Consider the following 22456-nt stretch of genomic DNA (forward strand, 5'->3'; position numbering starts at 1 on the left):
GAAGGAGACAACATTAAAATGCCTTCAACAAGCTTGTAACCAGAAATCTCCAACCCCTATGACCCTCTTAAACCCCTTCCCCCCGCCCGACTGTTCTTGCAGCATCACCCGTGTGACATCGTTAAACCAGGTGCCAGCTCTTGCCAAGTCTGTAAGCATCAGGTGAGCACTGACAAATTTATAGCTGGAAACCAGACCAGTTCACCTATGTTAATATTGTTCAAGATAGATGTTAGACGTGTAAGGATGTGTTTAGTCTCTATAAAATGCTTGTAAATTGCTGCCGGCATTAATCTCACTTGTAATGGCTGTATTCCAGGCTACCAGGTAAAATATGTTTGTTTTATAATTGTAAAAATGGTTGCTCTGAACTTGTGAACTCAGACGGGAAGAGTGGCTCCCTCCGCCCATCCAGAAAGATTATCAAAATGAGGTGGGCCATCCTACAGCAAAAGCTTTGCTGGTTGCCCCATGCACACGTGGGGAACTACATGCAGAAGGCCTCGTCCCATGGGTTTGAATGCTGGAAGAGGGAAATAAAGATAGCTGACATGAAGATTTTTCATCTCTTTGCTGTTTGGACTCTTACAAGGGTTGGAGCTAAGAAACAAAAAGCAGAGATCCCCAAGAGCAACCTGGGTTAGCCCTGAAAAGACATTAAATGCTGACGGATTACTACATCTCTGTCGCTTTTGGAACCATATACTGTAACTCTTTTGTGCATATCTGTTGCCTTCTTTAACCTGTAAATAATGCTCTCATTTCTTTTTCCTCGTTAATAAATCCTTAATTGCTATAGGATTGATTACCAGTGTTGTCTCTGGTGTGAGATCTAAGGTACAAATTGATCTGGGGTAAGTGACTGGTTTCTTGGGACTGGGAGCAACCTGAAAATTCTGCTGTTTTTTGGTGTAAGTGACCATTTATCTCCAAGTGCAACTTGCCTGGCTGGCAAGATAGCCTGGAGTGCCCAAGGGGGCTGTCTGTCACTCCATGGTAAGACTGTCACAGGGATCCAGGAGGTCACATTTGTTATTGGGTTGATGAAATCTAATTATAGAACATGGCACCAGTTCGGGGTGTCTGCCCTGCTTTTGACAGTTTGCCCTGAGGTTGGCACTCACAGTTGTGAGCCACTCCAGACTGCATGACAACCAGCTTGGGATGAAATCCTGGCCCTGTTGAAGTCAAAGACCTCAACAAAAGGCTGGCCACACAAAATCCAGAACGGAATATGGGTAAAAGTTCCCCAAAGGAGGATGAGAAAATGTCATTGAATTTCCTGACTTAATTCAGTTTGTGGATCCTGGATGATTTATAACATGCTTTTCAGACAACCCCAGCCCCTATCCAGACCAGTGAAAGGAGTTATTAAGGGTAGCGTCCACTATGTGCCAGGCACTTTCCAAGCACTTAAGAACAGCCCTTGCGCCGAGGGGCTCAGAATGTAAACGCACTAAAACCTAGCTAACAAGCAGCCATGTTTAAAACACATGGTGGAATCCTGGCCCCATGGAATCTAATGGGATTTTTGCCATTAACATCATCATGTCCCCAGGATTTCATCCACTGTACCTGCTTAACATATAATCGGACTAGCTAGCCCCATCCTGAGCCCAGTGAGGAGGGGCTTATTTGTCTTAACGTGGTCAAGCATTCTATGGATAGTACCCAAAATAAAGTGAAATTCACATGGTGCAGCCAAGGCATGTGCTCTGGAGCACTTGCGATTCCCATGGTGAAGCTACTGGAAGCATATGGTAATCTCACAAGCCCATATTTAGGGGCCCTTGTTACAACAGTTTTCCCTGACCCAGTTGCAACATGGTTCCCTCTTGTGCTGCAAACAGGACTTTAACCAAGTGCTGAGACTACGCTAAAGCCAAGAATTTGGCACAGTTCGGGAACGTGGTTAGAACACAGAGAGTTCCCACCAACGCGGAATCATGCTGTATTGAAGCTGCGGGAGGAGGTGTTGTAACTAGTTCGCCTGCCATGGAACTAGCTATCATGGAGATGGGGGCCTCACCTGGATTAGAAAGATGGTGTGTAAACATGTACATTTGAAATCGCTCTCATCTGTGTGTTGTTTCCTTTTCTAGTTACCTTTATATAGATATAAATCGGGCCTGCTGCACTGGGGGGGAGAGGGGACTTCTTTTCTCTAAAACGATGCTTCCCAGATCCTCCCAGCGCTGCACTAAAATTAGAAAGTGGGATGTTTTTAAGGCTCCTGCTCCAAAGCAAAGTGGATGAGAATCCTGCCAGCCAGCGTTTGAGCAGGTAAACACCAGCTTGCTGCAGTTCTCCTTCAGTCTCTTTGCTGGGTGGCGGTGATCAGCTGCAGTGGACTTTTCAATAAAAACAACCCATAAACAACTGGGGCTAGAGCCAAAGCCAAACTGAAGTCAGTGGAAAGACTCACATTGGCTTCAGCGAACTTTGGAGCAGGCCCAAGGGAAACATACTGTGATTATTATTTATTTATTTGTATTACTGTAGCAGCTAGGAGTGAAGCAGGACCCCACCGTGCTACAAACACACAAGGGGACCGAACGTCTGAAACAGAGACCATCGATTCACAGACCATCTAGTCAGACCTGCCCAACATGCATGGGTGGCGTGTGAACCCCCCTTAGGGGAGGCTCTGCCCCTTCCACCTGAGGCCCTAGCCCTACCCTGTCCCTTCCGCCCCGCCCGAGCACCCCACTGCAGCCAGAGGAGCCCCGGCCAAATTGCCCTGAGCTGCCAGCCAGCCCGCTCCAGCCATGCCAGCCGGACCAAACACCAGCCCGCCCGCCTGAGCTACCCAGGCCAAGTTGCCCCTGACTACCAGCCAGCCCGAGCCGCCGGTGGGCCTGAGCCCCAGGCCACTGGCCAGAGCTGAGCTCACGCTGGCTTCAGGGGGGAGATGCAAAACGACGGCGAGGCCTCATGGCAGAGCGTGGGTGGGGCCACAGCCTGGGTTTGGGGAGGCTTAGCCTTCTCTGGCCTATTACACCCACCGCCCATGAGAACACGGGCCACTGAACCTTCCCATGCGGCCCCTCTCCGCTCAAAGGAGTCGCTTTATTACACGGGACCAGCCAGGCACAGAGACGCAACCCCGCCCTGCATATGTAGCCTTCATTGCAGAGCCAACACTACCCCCGAGTCTGTCCGTCCTGTGCGTACCTCATGATACGCTGCAGATAACCAGAGCTCACTCCTAGGGCTGGAGATCGTTCTCCGCCTTTTCCTGAGACTCTCCTCTCTTCCTGGGGGGGGTGAGCCCGGTCCCCCCACGGGACTCGGGTCGGACGGGATTTGGGGACCCAGGTTGGTTGTTCTCCTTGTGGAGGAACCTCGAGCCTTGAACCGCTTGTGTCTGCCCCCTCCTGGCTGTGGTGATGAAGTAGCTCAGGCCTCTGTCCCTGTGACCCTGGCCTCCAAGGCCTGCAAGGCTGGGAATCCCCTCCTGGGCACTGCTCCCACACTGAACCCAGGCCCGTGGGATTTCCAACGAGACCACGTATAAACTAGCCCACAGGGCATGTGTCTCACGGTGGCTGACATGCGAGCGCACACTAGAAGCCAGAATTCCCACTGCCCAGTCACACAAAGTCCCTGGAAGCCAATGGGCCGGCGGCGCTTGTTACCCCTAATCTCATCTTTTCTTCTAGCCCTCCCACTCCCATAGAGGAGGTACCTTGAGTCTCTCAGCAGGGCCTAACCTCCCCGCCCCAGCCTGGGTTTACCTGGGGGCCGTCTCCAGTTTAGCCAGGCAATTCTGATGCTCCGTTATGGAGGAGAGGCCTGTGCAAAGCACTCACCTATAAAGTGCCAAGCTCAGGCCTCTGCTGAACCCCAGTGGCAGGGAGTTCTGCAGGCCAGAGCCCTCTGGCAAGAAGAGGGTACACTAGCTGCAGCCGGGCCTTGGGTTTGCAGGGCCAGCAAACCTCACCTGGAAATGACCCCCCCAGACAATGCTGTTGCAGACACTCCCGAAGGGTGTGTGACTCTCGGGAGCAATGACTCAGACATGCCGAGACCCACATCTCCCATTGGCAAGAGCAGGACAGAGCCCCTGCACAGCATGCTGCTGAGAGCATGGTAGGAAACAGGGTCCAGTCTCGAGGACGGGCCAGGACTGAGTGGCCGACTGCTGGGAGCTGCTCTGCCTGGTCAGTTATGGAGAGGTCTCCCCTGGGACTCACAACCCACCTCACCCTGCCTGTCTGCAGCCTGCATAGCTTTCTCAGCCCTATCTCTAGTATGCAGGCTGGCCAAGGGACCGCACAGCACCTGAGCCTTGCCACAGCTGGGACTTATTCCCTCTCCCCCAGCTGCCTGGAGAGCACTCCAGTGTGTCACTGCTGCATGGGGCTTTAAACTCGCTGGCTAGGACTATCCCCCTCACCTGGGACGCATGGGCTGTCCTGGCCACAGCAGGCAGAGCCAGCAGCACTGCCAAGGGAGCTCCCCTGCATTGGTGTCATTCTGATTAGCAGAGGGTGAGTCTTAGTGCTCCTGAAGGACTGGTCCACTTCAGAGGATAAAAGTCTACTACTGCTGCCAGTTAATAGACTTCGGCCCAGATTTTAAAGGTATCTAGCCACTGCTGCGCTCAGTGTCCCAACGCCTGATTTAGGAGCCTAAATCTCACTTTCAAAAGGGTTTTAAGCAACACCTACATACGTTTAAAACTCTGGGCCCACACTCTTTACTTCCAGAATAGAGGCTTTTAGGGCTGAAGGCCCTGGATTCACACCCCACTGTCAGCTCAAGCTGGGCCAGTTCTAGACGCTCATTGCCTGGTCAGAGATGCTGGAGGTGCCCATTGTGCTGCAGCAGGACTGGGACCACTTTACTGCTGGGAAAGTGGGTCTGGAGTCAGCCGGTCCGTGTGGAATCTCAGGGATTCTCTTCACCACCACCCCCGAAACGTGTTCTCAAGGCATGGTGAGTAGCACGCCCTCAGTCTAAAAGGAAAGCAGTTCCTCGCTCGCCCTAACCTCAGAGGTCTTCTGCAAGGCGGTGCATCTCCTCCACATGTGTTCATCTCACCTGTGTTTCTAAGGCCCTGTGGAAGACCCTCACCCTGCGTCATGGCTGGACAAGTCATAGCTAGTGATTTGAGAAATCAGTGAACATGCAGCTGTGAAAATGCAGCGGCTAGAGCAAGGCACAACAGGGGCAGCTGCTGCGCAGCCTCCCACAGACATGGGCCTCAACAAGGCCACTTTCGTAGGGTGAGCAGAGCCAGCATAGGGCGTCTTCCTGTCTCCAGCAGCACAAACGTCCATTGAGACCCAGCTATGAATGGAGAGCTCCTCACTGCTGTGATCTCGGATGGATTGGGCCTAACGAATGGTCAGTCTGAAGGAGGTGCAGGGGCCTTTGAATGGGAGATGGAGCTTTTCACTACCAGGTCATCAGCAGAGACAGGCATCTGAGAGCACAGTCGCTCTGGGAAAGCAGTTTGGTGGTACTCAGTCCAGTCTCTAGAGGGGCAGCTGTCCAGATCTCAAAGGTTACCTTCATGGGCAGCACCTCGCTGGCTTTCTCCACGAAGAAGCCAAGGTTCAAAATGAGCTACAGGCTGAATTACCCACTTTTGTACCCCTAGAGTTGGCCCTTGCAGGTGAAGGGAAGCCTGCAGTACCCTGGCCCATGCTGTGCCGATCAGTACTGCTACGGGTGGGGATTATGAAGGCCGTGTCTTTAGCTAGGATCCACTGGCAGATTCAGGCCAAAGAACAATGAGACAGTCCACCCTGGGGAATCTCTCTCACGCGTGCGCTGCTTGTGCATCTCCCAAGAACTCTGCTCCTTGTCAGCTTGGCCTTCTTATGAGAAAAGCCATATTCCGGGTCCACCTCTCAGACTGTAAGAGGTGGAGAAGGCTGCTCTGGGATCTCCTTGCGCTCTCTTCTTACTGTCTCCCTTGGAGCAGAGTTATACTGGTCTGTCTCTCCTCTCTAGAGATTTATGCTGTGCCCATCACCTTGGTGTCTGGGTACCATCAGAACTGTTGGCCCCAAGGCTGGCTGTTTCCTTTCAGAGCTTCTCAATGTGCATACATGTACACATACACACACACACACCATTTTGGAAGAACTCCCGGAGGAGCCGGAAAGAGAGGGCTGGGTGTAATGCACTGTGGTGTGTCACCCGGGAGCCCTGCCCTTTCATAAGCCCTCTGCATAGCGTGAGAATTCGCCTCTCACACAACTGAGGGAGTCCAAATTAGTTTGGGGAAAAGGCGTTCGGTGGTTTCCTCGTCCCAACACCTCACCAAACCACTGTCTGTTCTGCCACGGACTGACAGCTGCTATCAAAGAGCTGAAGGAAAGTGGGGTGCATTGGCACAGCGGGTTGTGGGGGAGCAAGCCCAGGCCTGGACAGGCCGGGGGGCCGCAAGTTGGGAGTGAGGTGCATTGGCAGAGCTGTGACAGAATAGCAGGGGATGCAAGAGGGGAGTGAAGGGGGAGAACACTGCTCAGGAGTGAGGTGCACTGGCAGAGCCAGGCTAGGAGCAGCCCTGGAACAACACACGGTGCTGCAGCGCGTGGTCAAGACGCATTGACAGGGCCATGTAGCTGCAGCTTGCCTGGCACCTGCTGGCCTCACGCCACAGCACCCAGTCCAGCAACAAACTAAGCAGTCAACTGCATCAAAAACACATTGGCCGGGATTTGCAGCTTCCCAGCAACCAGGGAAGCCGCACTGCAAACAGTCTCCAGCCCAGGAGATAGTCTAGCTCCTCGGTGCTTCTTGCCAGCAGGTCACCTCTTCCCACACACACACCCCAGGATTAACTGCTGCTCTGCTAGCCGTTTCCTCTGCCCTGCTGGAGACAGGTCCCACAGCCCAAGGAGGGAAGATGACAGCACTGCTGCCTGCCTGGGAACAGCACTGGGGTTTGCGGTTCCCTGCCTGGCTCTGTGATTGACACATTGCTCAACCCACCATGCCTTTCCGGTTCCCCTTTTCCTCTGGCCCCACGTGCTCGAACGTGTTGTAAGCTCTTGCTGTGGTTCGCCACCCGTCTGGAGGGGCCATGCTCTGGCAGAGACGGCTCCCAGGCAGCTGCTGCTGCTCCCCCACGCCCGCAGCAGTTTCTACATCTTTGATTTTACCCCACAAATTACTCACAAATTACTCAATGGCCCTTCACGGGGAAAATGCTCCCGCTGTTATTTCTCTTTGTAATCCTCCTGAGCAGGAGGAAGGTCCAGTAGCACAGGCCCAGTGCTGCTGGGACAGTCTCAGCATCCTCAGCAACCGCACAGGGCCACACGGGACTTCACAGCCGTCAGCAGGGATCAACCTGAGAACCTTCCACTCCGAAGACACCAGACCTCTGCCATCATCGCGGCTATCGCTACCATTAAACGGCCCACAGGAGAATGCCCTTTGACCTTTTGCCCTCACCGAAAGAGTTCCCCTCAGGTACCATACCAGCCCATGGGGTTAGCAGAAGGTCCTGCCCGCACTGCGATATAGACTGAGCCTACTCCCTGCCCAAGAGGAGGTGGAAGAAGAACAGCATAGTGGCCCAGCAGGGAGAAAGCATGGTCCAGTGGGTAATGCACTGGACTGGGCCTCCAGAGACCTGGAGTTTCTTCTTAGCTCTACCACTGACCTGCTGGGTGACCTTTGGCAAGTCACCTCCCGGGTCTGTGCCTCAGTTTCCCCTCCCACCCTTTGTCTGTTTTGCCCTGCAAGCTCTTCTGAGCAGTGACTGTCTCTGGCTAAGTGTGTGTAGAGCACCTAGCACAATGGGGTCCTCATCTCGCTCGAGGGAAACAACAACAACAACAGTTGCTGGAAGGGAGTGACTAGCAGATAGGGGAGTGGGGAGCACAAGCACAGAGGGCCAAGCTGCAGAAACCGAGAGACACAAGAGATGTACGGTTTTATCTCATAAGCTAAATGCATCCCCAACCAGCAGAACCATGGTCCCCCCAGAAGCAGCAGGCACGGGTACTAAGTTCACACACATTTGCTTTCCTATCCACTAGAGGTCAGTAGTGCACTTACACAATAGCGGGTGCTGCAGAAGGGCCTGAGGATATGGGGCTGGCTAAGTGGGATCTGGGTTTCCTCCAGATTATTTTTTCACTCTAACCTGCTATTTTCCACTGTGCAATTCTACCTGCACCTTGCTCCCACCAGGAACCCCAGCCCTGCCCTGGAAAGGAGGGCAAGCCACCCCTGTATACCCACAGATCTCTGAGATTTGGCCTCTCATCTCAATGACGCACAAAGGGCTGGCGTCCAAAACTCGCCCCGCTCCCATCGCCAGCACCTGGGGAACGTGTCTGGGATTAACCCCAAAACTCTCTACCAGATGGCACCAGGCACCCGGCACCTGCCCCACTCATCACCCTCCCCATCACGAATCCAGTTCCTGAGCCCAAGGCGGCTGCCAGCAGAGAAGTGCCCCAAGTGGCCCCAGGCCAGGCCAACCTGCCCTGTGTGGAGCGCTTGGCAGAAGTACAAGCCTGGAGTTGACAAAGGCCTGGATTCAAGCTTGTGTGTATACACCAAGCTATTTGCACAGTCTAGGATCCCAAAAAAGGAACACTCGACTCACCCACTAATAGGGTGACCAGATAGCAAGCGTGAAAAATTGGGACGGTGGTGGAGGGGTAATAGGCGCCTGTATAAGAAAAAGGTCCAAATATCAGGACCTCTGATAAAATCTATAAAATCGGGACATCTGATCACCCAACCCACGAATGGCTGCCACGTCCCCTCCCGCACACATGGCTCCTTCTCTGGCCTGGAAGAAGCCTTGTAACGCTGCACAGAGCTGGGGTGCCCTCTGGTGGCCCCGTCTATGCCTGGCACCTCTGCTTTGCATAGCGATCCTCCTCACTAGTATTATAGCCGCAGAGCTTCATCCAGAGATCTCAAAGCACTTCAGAGACTTTAGCAAACACAGCTGCACAGCCCTGGCTACGGGAAGCGTTGTTATCCCCACTTGATAGCAGCAATGCTCGCCTCTCACATTTCCCTCCTTCCCAGCTCCCCAGGCTGCGAACGCACTCACACTCACCTCCAGAAGGGGTCTGGCGTTGTTATGCACCGACAGGATGTGGGTGACCCTGTTCTTTGTCAGATTTTCTCTGTCCTCAGAATCTGTAGGCAGAAAAAGTCTCATAAACACCCAACCCTCTCTTTAAAAGCTGGCCCATAAAGCATTAAGTAGGAATATTAGTTTGCAGCAGCTAAACACGGAGTGGTCTTTGGGCTAACATCAAGTGAGTGTCAGTTTAGTACATGCTAGGTCTTTTCTATTACATCGACTACATTCTGCGCTAGGAGGTGCAGGAAATTAATGATCCAATAGGTCTTTCCGACTGCTAATAGCTCTGATCTTAGAAATTAAAACTGGTCAGAACCTTGAAACCCTCCTCTTCTCCCCTGGAACTGCACAAACACCCTCCCCCCCCATCTCCATGGAAAATTTCAACAAAAATGCAATTGTTTTGTTTGGTTTTCATGGAAATTTTTCAGTGGGAAATGTTGACTTTGCCAAAAAAAATATTTGGACAAAAAGGGCCAAAACCAATTGCTCAATTTTCAGCCAAAATAATAATAAATAATAATAATAATAATAATAAATCAGTTTTGGGGGTTTTGATTTTCTGACAAATAAAAAAAACCTGAAATGCTTCTAAAGAGAGAAGACATTTTGCCGGAAAATTTTACTTTCATTGAAAATCCAATTTTCCATCCCAAAAAAAGTTGATGGAAAAATGTCATCAGCCCTATGAGAAACATACCTGTTTACTGGTGCCAGCTTGGGTTCCTAGTATTTGAGGGACCATTCAGGGATGGGATCGTTCAATCCAATCCCACAATCTTTTGACTGTGGGAAGGGTTGTGGGCTTTGTACATTCTCATATTTAAGCAGAAGCAACATTTGAGATGTTCTGAATCCTACAGTCACCCCTTCCCAGCCCTTTGGAGACTGTGGATGCAGATACAGCTCCTCTTCCATACTGCTTTGATGTCTTTTCACTCTGGAAGATGCCAGGGCTCTCGGCATTAAGATCATACCTCCACCAGCCACGTTGGTGGAGCCAAGCCGACTTGTGGCCAGCTGATTTAGATTCCCCTCCATGGCTTGGACCCCATGGAACTGCACAAACACGCACAGAGATGTGCCCAGCCCATAGGAATTACAGCCCATTCTCCTGTTTAAAGGCAGTAGTCACTAATTCAACAAGGCTTAGCCTGTAGAGAGACATAAACTGCTCCCTCTAGTGGCTACATCGTGTGTCCCAAATCTTGCCCAGCCTCAGGCATCGTCACCGGCTGCTGGATTGTTCTGCGGTGCCACACACTTTCCAAACCCCATCACCATCTCCTCTTCGGTTCCCTCTGCCCGTCTCCTTCAGGCAGCCCTGACACTGCGTAAGAGATAAACCCACCAGCAGCACGGCAGGCTATGACTCCAAGCAGGTCTCGGAGAACAGCTCCAAAGACTACCTAGTCTATGTGGCTACATCTACACTGCATGTGGGAGCAAGCCTCCCAGCCTGGATCCACAGACTTGCTGTGGCAGGGCTCACACTAGCATGCTAAACATAGCTGTGTAGAAGCTGCAGCTCAGGCCCCCCCATCACAAATCTGTGGACCCAAGCCGGGGGGCTCGCTTCCAGCTGCAGTGTAGACATACCCTATAGGTCCACTTAGGATTGTAAATGGTACTGCTATATCTAACAAAGCAAAGAGGGGCCTAGTGCTTACAGCCAGAACTCCCAAATTCTAATCCCTGTGCTGACACCATCTCCCTCTGTGACCTCAGGCAAGCCACTCAACTACTCTGGGCCTCAGTTTCCCCCACATTCTTAAATAGGATACTCATACTTAGTTCTCCACCTACGTCTCCGAGGAGGATCGCGGATTAACAAATTAATGTCAAAGGGCTTTGAGAATGAAAAGTGCTGAGGACTAGAACAAATCCACAACAACCCAGGACTTTGCATCTGTATCTTTGCTGTGCAACAGTGTCCTTCAGACCCTTGCCGCTACTCCAGAGATAGCGTGTTTCCTCCTGCTCTGAAAGTCTGGGCCCCTGCCACAGGAGAGTTTCCATTAGTAGCCTGGGGACTCTGCCACACATGGGCACAATTCAGTCTGCATCCCGCAGAACCACAGACCACTCTCCTTATTAAGATGGCTCACAGCTTTGCAACGCTTCTTTGCTCTCTCTTTAAAAATATACATTTGGCGGCTTCCCCCGTCTACACATTACACACAGCGGGTAAGTTGACTTTGCAGACATAGCTCAACGCTAGCGTTGAGCTAATGGCCACTCAAGTACATCCCCTAGGTCCTGGATGGGCAGAATTAACCCATGCAGCCACCTGTGCTGCCAGGCATCATTGCTATTGTTGCTCGAGTGAGTTTTGATCTAGCTCAGGCATGCCTACCCGTGCTGCAATCACACCTCCTGATTGCAGTGTAGACATATCCATTGAGGCCTTTCTGGTTTCTGCAGTCTCTCCATGGAGAGGTTCTACTGACATGCAAACATACAGCCCTTCTCTCTTCATTCCTTTCTTTGCCCTGTGGCCCTACTGCTTCATGTAAACACAAACAATGGCCAGTCGCGTCAGACACCTTTAGAAACCAGCACTGGGGGAAGAGAAATCATTTAACCGGAAAGAAAGCTCCCGAATGGAGCTTCCATCCAGCCCTTCCCTGACCTTTAGAGACAGCGCTGCTCTTATACAAACAGGAGGCAAGGATCCCGCAGTCCAGGTAACCAGATGCTTCAGTAACAAGGCACTTTTCCCATCAGGACAGGCGTAGTAGTTTGAAAACACACCAGTCACCTAGAGCCCCCTTTCTGTGGTACTTCTCTGGCCCCCCATCACTGCTGTATCTAAGCACCCCATAACCGTTCAGATACTCACCCTCACAACGCTCCTGGGAGCCAGGGCAGTGCTGTTATCCGCATTGCACAGACGGGGGAAACTGAGAGGCTGTGGTCACACAGGGAGGCATTGCTGGAGCAGGGAATTAAACCCAGTTACCCAAACCACTGGCCCATGTTTCCTCTCTACTTGCTCCTGCAGAGGACACGGGCTCTGCAGTGGCAGCCACGCCATTCCAGGCATGGTGATCACTAACTCGCTAGGGGAGAGAAATCCGGGGGGTGTGAATCACTGAAGAACCGAACCCAGCCCTTCACGTCCTCTGGAAAAAATGTCACCCTGTTCGGGAAATGCAGGCTGTCTGCTGTGGCATACAAGGCAACCCCACAGCGACACCCGGACTTCATGCTTAAAGTGCAGGGCTGCCTGGAAAACAACCCTTACAAAATAAATACAAAACACCCAGCCTGAGTGGCTAAGCCCTGGGATACACAGCAGGCTCCATGTTATGCTAGTGTAAATATAAAGACTTTGGTGCCTATATATTGCAGTGCCCATATACTGCTGGTTCCTTATAGGTGTGTTTGAGCATAGGGGTGACATCTCTTTAAGGTCCCCTATAAATGCAATAGGCAGATTATATCAGCTGGGTATTATTATTCTTTAAATATTTATATTATGGTAGCACCCAGAAGTCCTGGTTGTGCTAGGAGCTGTACAAACACATACAAAACCAGAGACTCTGCCCTAAGGAGTTTACAGTCGAAGAAGTTAAGGGGTGTGAGAGGTTGGGGAGTGTGGGGGTAGGCATATACTCTAATAGATACCATACAAGGGTTAGGGAGAGACACACATTTGGGATTCTTTACCTGATTACAAACAGATGGAGTGACATCTGCCCTCCCTTGACACAGCTGATTTCATAGAGCTGGGTCCGGTGGGGACATGTAAAGGAGGAATGGGTAGCGAGCGGCCTTACAGTGCAGTTTGCAGGACCAGCCTTTAAAAATGCACCAGAAAATATTTTGTTTTATTTGTAAACTGAGCCAACCTGCTATGGAATCTCTGCCTAGTGCACACAATGCTTACATTCCCTGCTCGGCTCTCAGACAGTATGGGGATAGTGAGATGAAGAAACCTAAGATCAACACATCAGATGGACAAAAGAAAACACACACAGAGGAAGGATGGTCCAGTGGTTAGAGCACTAGTGGGCCATTTCAGAGACCCCCGCTTCAATCCCCTGCTTTGCCACTGACTTCCCATGTGACTGTGGGCAAGTCACATGATCTCTCTGTGCCTGAGTTCTCCAGCTGTATGATGGGGTTAATAGCACTGCCCTCCCATGGTGCTGGAACAATTTGAACAGTTAGGGTGCTGAGAGCCATTGAACCAAACTATAAATCTGGTATATGGTGGAAACCACTTCAAGCCAGAGGGTGCTGCCACACCCCCAGCATCCTGAGGGCCAGCACCTAAGTTGCCCTCCGTCACAGGATAAACACATTAATGGTTGTGAGGTGCCCAGAGAGGGCCCACAGACAGTATACTGGCAATATTTCATAGCAGCAATGGCATGGCAGTTCTGAAAGGTTCATCTCATAATTAATTATCCCCATTTGCCCAGCCCTCCTGAGGAACACTTAAATTCACTTCATATCTGTCATCAGACAAAGCACCCTGGTGCCTCTCAGCCTCTTCCCAGAGAACAGCTGCAAGCTGGAAAGGCATGAGGCTAATGATATGCAAATGAGAACATCAAGCAACCTGCCTCTCTGCTAGAATCCCACCAGTCTCAGCAGTGCCGACACAAGGAGCTGGTAACCTGGGGGGTGGGTTTACTTAGGTTAGGTCTGCAACCCGGGGCACATACTCCACCGTGCTAGCTCTCATAAGCTCAGGGAACCAACCTGGTAAATTCTACTTGGCTGCCATCTCCATGCCAAGCACGCAGATTGAAAGCAGAATTAACATTGTCCAAAGAGCCTCAGCTCTAGGGTTGCCAACCCTCCAGGATTGTCCTGGAGTCTCCAGGTATTAAAGAATAATCTTTAATGGAAGATTATGTCATGCGATGAAACCTCCAGGAACATGTCCAACAAAAATTGGCAGCCCTATTCAGCTCTGTAGTTCATTTTCTTTTCAACTTTTTTCACTCGTCCTGCCTCTTCTCTTTACTCCTCATCCTCCTAACGCTATGTGGAAAAACTGGCCCAGCCAAAGCGGAATGACCGTGCCATCAGCAGTAAAAGAGATACATAAAACACTTCCAGGCCCTACTTGGGGGGGGGTCTCTCTAGAGCCTTGAGAAGAAAGCCTCCTTGGGAAGGAAGGAGTGTCCTTTTCATAGCGCATGGCCCATTTATACAGCCTCTGGCTCATAAGGGCCCAGTCCTGGGTGGGTGTGGAGAGACTTCAACTCACAATGAAATCACTGGGAGTTGAGGATGCTCAGCCCCTTGCAGGAGGCACTCAGTACCTGATAGGATCAGGCCCTTGGACTCTTTACTTGGTGGGGCAGGAACCATGTCCTCCTGTACAACACCGAGTGCACTGATCGCGCTCGGTCAACAATCTCCCATGGTGCTTGGGAGAGGGAATGAGTGAAAGATACTTACCCCGGATGTTTCCCAGGTAGAGGCCCTCAACAACCTGAGAAAGAGACAGAGAAAGGAGAGATGTCAGAGTGGCCTCACTGTAAGAATCCTGATGCTGGAGCAGGTGAATTGCAGGATTATGCAATAATACCAAGGGTGACATTAAACCTTGTGATCATGATGTCGCTCGGCCTGGCACCAATCCTGTGGCTGGACTTTAAAAGGTGGGCTGGATCATTTCTGACCCCTACCATTCTTCCTAGCTATGCAACGAAACCTCATGCTTAGGGGGAGACATGTGGTGGTCTGCGGTGATCCCCAGTTACAGCACTGCACAATGAGCAGGTATCTAAGGGCTAGAGGTGCCTTCTTAGAAAGCATCAGGCTCTGGCCTGTGACAGAGAGAGGGCACCAGACTACAAGGAGCAGCGTGTCTCCTGTTTGGAGTGAGGGCAGGTTGTGGTGCAGTCAGTCAATGACTAACACAAAGGGTGCTGTGTTGTTACCGTGATTTGCTGAGTCAGCAGTGTGCTCGGTGGTCCCAAAGGGTTTAACAGTCTGACAGATGCTGCGGTTATGGCAGTGGCTGAGGTGTGACGGGGCGTTCACCCCACACTAGCCTGAAAAGGGTTAATGTGGCTCAGAAGGGGTTAAGTTACCTGATAAGCCTCACCGGGCTGAGCAGGAGCAGGGGGCTGGTATAAGGCCAAGCATGAAGGCAGAAGGAGACTGCAGCGTGGAAACCTGCAGTCACTCTCCTGGCTTAGAGAGGAATGAAGGAGAAACCCAGGGGAAGAGTAGAAGCCCTGGGACACTGACCCTAAGACAAGGGTGCACCTATTCGGGAGGGTTGTGGATAAGGAAGCCTGATAGAGAGAGTAGGAAGCAGTCCAGGGAAACAGCGGCAAGGTTTGGGACGGAGCAGACCCTGGCTGCTGACTGTAAGGTCCCTAGGCTGGAAACCTGAGTAGTAGGCAGGCCCGGATTCCCCTCTAGCCACAAATGAAGTGGCCTAGCCTTGAACTGGAGGACTGTTGGGAGTGATACCCGGACAGCCAGTCTGGTGAGACTTTGATACCCAGGAAAGGGACTGCTAGAATGACCTGGCCCAGTCCCGAAGAGTTAGCGTCCTGAGTCTCAACGGGAAAGCACTGCAACTCCTAAAGTGTGAGGGGGGGCTCAGCGCGAATGAGACATGGAAGGGGGTGTCAGAGGCGGAGCTATTCCCTAGACACAGCCACAAGGAGGCGCCCCAGCAGGGAGTAGTGAACCCCTGACACAGGGGAAAGAAGGGAATAACTGACTTTTTCTTGTTTGTTTCGTTCCCTCCTTTCCCAGCACATGCTTGCTTCTCTCGAGCCCTGATCCAGCAAACACGTACATGCTTCGCTTGAAGCCTAAGATTTGTCCCATGGCATGAATTCAACGGGAATGATCACAGGCTTCACGTTGAACACATGCATAAGGGCTTGTAGGATCAGGACCTGGGGTTACAAACCCTTTGGAGAAATTATAAGCTATGTGTATAATTAAAAACCATCTTAATTAATAAGCAAACAAACTGCATTAGGGTGTAAAAATTTCTAGTGGTATCAAAGACTCTGGGTGTCTTGCCCAACGCTAGTCCAGCAATGGAGAAATATAGAGTTCAGTCAAACTTAGGTCTTTGACGTTAACACGTTTCGTTTGCTGGCTTACATTTTTACACATAGAATCATAGGACTGGAATGGACGTTGAGAGGTTATCTAGTCCAGTCCCCTGCACTCATGGCAGGACTAAGGATTATCTAGACCATCCCCGATAGGTGTTTGTCTAACCTGCTCTTAAAAATCCCCAATGATGGAGATTCCACAACCTTCCTATGCTTATTTATTTATTCCAGTGCTTAACCACCCTGACAGTTAGGAAGTTTTTCTTAATGTCCAACCTAAAGCACCCTTGCTGCAATTTAAGCCCACTGCTTAATCCCCAGAGCAGGTACCTTATGCGCTGTGGCAGGACCAGCTTGCCCCCATGCTGCCAAGTCAATGCGTCTCCACCTTTACAGGGTGAGTCCAGTTCAAAGGGTGAGACGGGAGTTCAGTCTCCATGGCCCAATCAGCCCTTGGCCTCTCCACTTGAGGCTGCCAATGAGGGGGCCAGCTGCGAAGGTGGTGTTATGAGGACACCTGAGCACCAGGAACTGGTCTGAGAATCTCAGCTCATTTCCCCCAGGTGATCCAAGGTCACCAGCAATCCCGTGAGCTGCAGCAGAAGCTAAAGGTTCCTGTATCCCAATGTCCCGGGCTGTCCACTCTCCTAGCATCCAGTATGTTAACCATCTGACAACGCTGCAAGAGGCAACAAAACTCATCCAACCAGCCAGTGACTCCGATGGGGAATGCAGCCCAAATGCCAAACCAGATCACCCGACCCGCTGCCGAGCTCCATGCGCATGTCAAGTTGCATGGCAACCAAAACACAAGCAGCACCTGCCATGAGCTTTCAAGAGACTTGGCTTGACTTTAAACGATGATGAGCCAGGGCTGTGCCAAGAGACACTGGGACTTTGTTTTGTGTTTCTATAGCAACGACCTCTTGCAAAGAGTTTTAAGCGCTGGCTCTGGGGACGCATCCAGGGCTGGGAAGAGGTGGAAAGGCCTGGGCTATTTTTAATACTTTCCTATAGCAATGCAAGACTCATCTCCGCAGCGCTTCCTGCTGGCTGGCTGTCTCCTGCTGGGAATTAGCTTGTTTTCCAGCTCCGGAGCGCCCTCTGCAGGCCGGTGTCCTCACCACTGCTGGCCCTCACGTCCCTTCCAGACCCCGGTGCCCCTTTGTCTGGAGGGTCTGCCCTCTGGCAGTACCCTCACAGTCTCTGGGTCTCCTCTCCCCAGGGAAACCCCCAAATCCCACCTTGCCTCAGCCTATGGGCTACTGCTAGTCACCATCTAGCCCCCTTTCACTGGGGCCAACTGCAGTCTGTATAAGCCAGCCATCATAGGCAAGGGGAGGTAGGACCTAATGCCTCTACCCAGCCCCAGGCTGCTCGTTTGCAGCCCCAGAACCTGTTTAGGCCTCACACAAGGCCCTGCAGCCTGGGGGGTTTCCAGGCAGGAGCTCCTCAGCTCCTCCTGCCTTCCCCCAGCACGGCCCCACCTCAATGGGAGATGAGACAGAGGCAGCGCAGCTGCTTAGTTGAGCTCTGCTCCTCTAGTGTATCATCAGAAAGGCAAAGGCCGGAGGAGCAGAGTTACCAGGGGCCAGGTGGCTCAGAGTATTGGGGCTGGCCTACAGGGCCTATGGTTTATGATCAGTGACTGGCCATGTCTAGACTCTGTCTGGGAATGATTTTGGCTATGCAGTGGCTTTAGCTCTCGTGACATCAGAGGACTGAACTCTTTGCCCTTCTAAGGAGCTAAGAGAGAGGAGGGAGGAAAAGAAACCAGGCACTTTGTCTTCAAGCACTGTGTTGCTCCTGGTAGAACAGCCAAGCTGGCAGCGTCATCATGACTGATCGCTCCCTGCAGCCAGCTGGAGGACCTTGCGAGGACATCGCTACAGTCGGGAATGGATCCCTGCCTCAAGGTCACGCTCTACACAGAGGCGACTTGAAAAGACATCGCTCTGCTGGGACCTGACTGAGCCCACAATCAGAGAGATGAGGTAGCTAAGAGGGATTCCGGGCCTGGCAGCTTTGAGTCCCTAACTACAGGCAGCATCTGGCACAGGACAAAACAAACCTGCAGCAGGTATGAGTCCCCACCCAGCAGGAAAACGCCAAGTGCTGAAAAGCAGGGCTCTGGTAGTCATAGCAAAGCTGTATATCTCCTCGGCAACTTAGAGCGATGCACAGCTGGGCATCTTCGTGGGGTTGCTGGGAAACATACTGCCTGCTCCCTCGCTGGGAACTCCCGTGGGACACCATCTGATGGCTGCACAGCCCCACCTCACCCTGGGGTGCAGGTTACCCTACCTACTGCCCAGCTGGGCATCTCTCTCTGCACAGTCATGTATCCCCCTGCGCTAGCTGAGATGCCCTCCACTTGCTGCCTGGCTCCTGTCTGTGCATGGCTGACTCTCTCTGGAGCCCTAGCAAGAACGCTGGCTGCTGTAAGTAATGTCTGATAAAGCTCATCGCTGTGGTGGAGGAAACATATTGCCAAGGCGAGAGGGCATAATGCCTCCCTATGCCAGCTACTTCTTTACTGGGGAAGTACCTTGCCTCTCCTCCTGCTCATCAGGCATGGAGCAGGCCTGGACCAGGCTATCGATCAACAGGCCAGGACAGTGGTAGCTATTCACACTGATGAAGAAAATTTTAGTCTTACTGGGGGGAGTTGGGAGCATCCTCTTCCCTCTCCCCCTTAATTTTCCTAAGGGGTTTGTGCTTTGCCTTTGAAATTCTGCTGCTGGTAAGCAAATTACCTGGGCTCCAGGGGCTGGCCTAGGCCTAGGGCCCCTGACTGTGTGCAGGCCTTAAAATGGGGTGTAGTTTTCACTGTCTGATGGAAGGTGCGAGGCCCTGAGTCAGTGGGGGCAGTTCCTTTCAACCTCTGACTAGCCGTTGGGCCTCCTGCACAAGTGGGAGCATTGCAGAGAACTATAGAGGAAAGCGCTAGTTATCAAGCTATGATTGCGTGCCCAAGGCCTGAGACAGCATGGGGACCGCCCTTGGGTTGCGCTAAGGCTGGGACTGGGCCCCAGAGATGTGTCCCCCTAGGGGCTGAGATAAGAGAGCTCCTCCTTATGGGGCTCAGGGTGCTCTTTTTGTAACTAAAATCATAATACACTTTGCTGGGTCTGCAAGTTCCCTTAGGCCATGCAGGTCACCCTGGCTGCTGCAGGGCTCCTTACATACAGCCTGAGAAAGGCTTTTCAGGATCCTTCCTTGGAGGGTAAATATTTCCCTGAGTTTCTTGCGAAGGGCTGCTCTGAAGCCTTGCACTATCTCGGCTCACAACCCTCAAAGGAAACAGCAGCCGTGATCTGGGGCTCTGCAGTGTTACCAACTCTCACGAGTCTAGTAAGTTCTAGCACTTTTCATAAATTCCCTACCGCCAGCCCCATGCTATTGCGGAAGGGTCTCAGCCTTCACTTTCAAAACCAGCGAGTTGCTAGCCCTCACGGCTGCAGAGAAAGGCAGGAAGCCAGAGTACCTTAAAGGTTCAAAAGCCATAAGGCAAATTAAAATGAACGAACTTTTATTTATTTAAAACCTCATGTTGTAAGCCAATTATCATGATTTGGGGGAGGGGCTGGACTCATGGTTTTTGAACATTTGGGTCTGACAATACTGGTTTCCTTTCCCCGTCTCAGATCAGGGTCCTGCTGCAGCCTGTCCTCAACCACCCAGAATGCCCTGTAAGCTCTTGCTTTTATTCCAGTCAGCCCTCGACCTTTGAAGCACCATGAAATCTGGACCCCGCTTTGATGTACAGTTGGAACAGGGGCAAAGGGCCATGAGCACATATGAGGAAGGGTTGTTGTGTGGAAATAGGGAGTTAGTGTTTGCAGAGTTCTTTAAGATCATATGTACTATGAAAAGCTGCTGAAATTTTTCAAATTGTTTATTTTGTTTGTGATTTTTTTTTCTCCTGTTTTTTCTACCAGTTCTAGTGCTAATTAGTGTAATGAACCGTGTAGCATATATGTGTACCACTGCCATCTACTAAAAGAAATCAGAACAGTGCAACTGTGTATCATTGGCCCCACACTGCTAATAACTAACAGATTCTCCTTCAATTAAGATGGCAGTAGTCTGCTACTCCTGCTTTTGGAGTAGGAGGATCTGAATTGTAGCCACACTGCTGATTTCCCAAGTGATCATGGCACAGGTTCGTAACGTCATTTGGATGCTAGGAGCCCTAATGCTAAGACATTCTGTACATAGAAATGTCACACCAGCACATTTAGTGGAAATGGACTCTACCTAAGTCCAGACCTGCTCTGTCATTCAGTCTGGTTTCTACTAAATCAGAAAAGTTTGCAGTTTGTGTGATGCAAATATTAACTTAGAAGAAAAGCACAGAGACAAACCCTCTACGCTGTCTCCCTGGCTAATAAATATGTAAATGCCGTCGAGCTGCTTAAATTATTTAAATCTACTCTCTGTGCTTCTACAAATCATCACTAAAACTCCTGATCTCTCATGCAGAAACTTGGATACTAAAATTAAAGCATTAGTAAATAATCCTTCCACTGGCAACTCAGTGCACATGTTTTCTGTCCTGTAGAGAGGCAGAGATCTCTCCCTGAGGCTGCTGCAACATGACTCATCTCACTTGTTTAGCTGTTCCCTCCTCTGGCTATGGACACAAAGAGGGAAGCCATGCTTTCGCCTTGTCATCTGGCTTAGTCACCGCTGCAGAGCCACTACCTACCCCGGAAACATATCCCTTCCCCCGAGATTTGCCCTGCAACATACATGTTACCTATACCTCAATCCGCTACACCTCAGTGTCTTCTTTTAACACAGGAAGAACAGATGTATTTTTTACTTAGGACTACTGAAGTTATTGTAACAATGACAAAGTACAGCTATATTATCCCCATAAAAGTCCAATCATTATGTATAATAAACCCAGTCAGCAGTAGGTAAGGCCACAACACACCTTAGGGTAGAAAAATCTCACAAAAGGGGGAAAAAATTATTCCTAATAATTAATCCACTTTGAACACCACAAGAATTAACAGTGGAATAGGTCCCCAAAATGTGTAAAAATATGTATTATTTGATTCTGATGGCTGTATGGAGTTACTGAGCTCTCAAAAGAGGAGTAGAGGACCTAAAAATGGCTCTGAATTAGAAATCTGAGTTCTGTATTAGTGTTGATGCCCCATGGATAACACATTTTTCTCTCCTGCTGGTAATAGCTCACCTTAATTGCAAAAAGAAAAGGAGTACTTGTGGCACCTTAGAGACTAACCAATTTATTTGAGCATGAGCTTTCGAAAGCTCACAAAAGCTCATGCTCAAATAAATTGGTTAGTCTCTAAGGTGCCACAAGTACTCCTTTTCTTTTTGCGAATACAGACTAACACGGCTGTTCCTCTGAAACCTGTCACCTTAATTGATCACTCTTGTTATAGTGTGTATGGCAACACCCATTGTTTCATGTTCTCTGTGTATATATGTATTTTCCACTGCATGCATCCGATGAAGTAGGTTTTAGCCCACGAAAGCTTATGCTCAAATAAATTTGTTAGTCTCTAAGGTGCCACAAGTCCTCCTCGTTCTTTTTGCACCTACCTACCCCCCTCCCCCGGGAGATAAAAGTGCTGTTAGCAGAGCGCTGGATCTGCCAGGGTAGCAAGTCCCCAAATACTCAGCTCTGATCTTCCCTCGAGTTTTCAGTTCTGAGGTTTGCATTTGGAGCCATAAGACATAAGCCCCAATCCTGAAAGGGTATCCCCTGCAGAGCTCTTATTGCAGGACCAGGGCCACAGTTTGTCAGACGAGTGACAACTTTTAAATCCAGGCTGTCTTTAGAGAAGTTCTCATAAAACAAAAGCCCCCACCTTTCTTGCAGGGATGCCAGCCATCCTGTTTGTGAAACTGGTGTTATACTACGATGCAGCAGCATGAGAACAGGGTGGCAAGAGTCTGTGCTGATCCGGTGTCTCTATGTTAGTTCCAGGATCTAATTTTAAATTAGATAAGTCATGCCTCTCCCAGTTATTTAGGGACATGAACAGTAATCGATCCTTCCACTGCCTGCACTAGAGTAACAAACACCCCATCAAAATCTTCTTTCTCTCCCAATGAATCGTATCCAGGTGACAGCAACAGACCAAAAATATATATAACTGGCTAAAAAATGGGGAAAATACAACCTCACTCCCTCTCACATGGGCACAATAGTGAATTAGGGTTTAATAGGCTCACCGGATTGGTGAGTACTGGCTTTAAAGATGCTAATGGTGTGGAGTTTTTATTACCCCAAGAACAAGAAATGAAGGTCCAGACCAAGTCTAACTTTAACGTTTTTTCCTAATGG

The 22456-nt window shown here is 50.6% G+C and overlaps 1 protein-coding gene across 2 annotated transcripts in view; it reads right to left on the minus strand.

Annotated features, from left to right (window-relative positions):
• The window catches only part of LOC125620895 (dual specificity protein phosphatase 22-A), a 46788-nt gene that overhangs the window by 22601 nt on the left and 1731 nt on the right, over positions 1–22456 (minus strand). For both annotated transcript variants that reach the window (XM_048817147.2, XM_048817146.2), the window contains 2 exons: positions 14498–14531; positions 9047–9129 (listed from right to left, as the gene is read on the minus strand). In XM_048817147.2, coding sequence (XP_048673104.1) covers positions 9047–9129; positions 14498–14531 — 117 coding nt within the window. The remainder of the gene's footprint in view (positions 1–9046; positions 9130–14497; positions 14532–22456) is intronic.

This window comes from Caretta caretta, chromosome 12 (assembly GCF_965140235.1).
Source record: "Caretta caretta isolate rCarCar2 chromosome 12, rCarCar1.hap1, whole genome shotgun sequence".
Taxonomy (NCBI): domain Eukaryota; kingdom Metazoa; phylum Chordata; order Testudines; family Cheloniidae; genus Caretta; species Caretta caretta.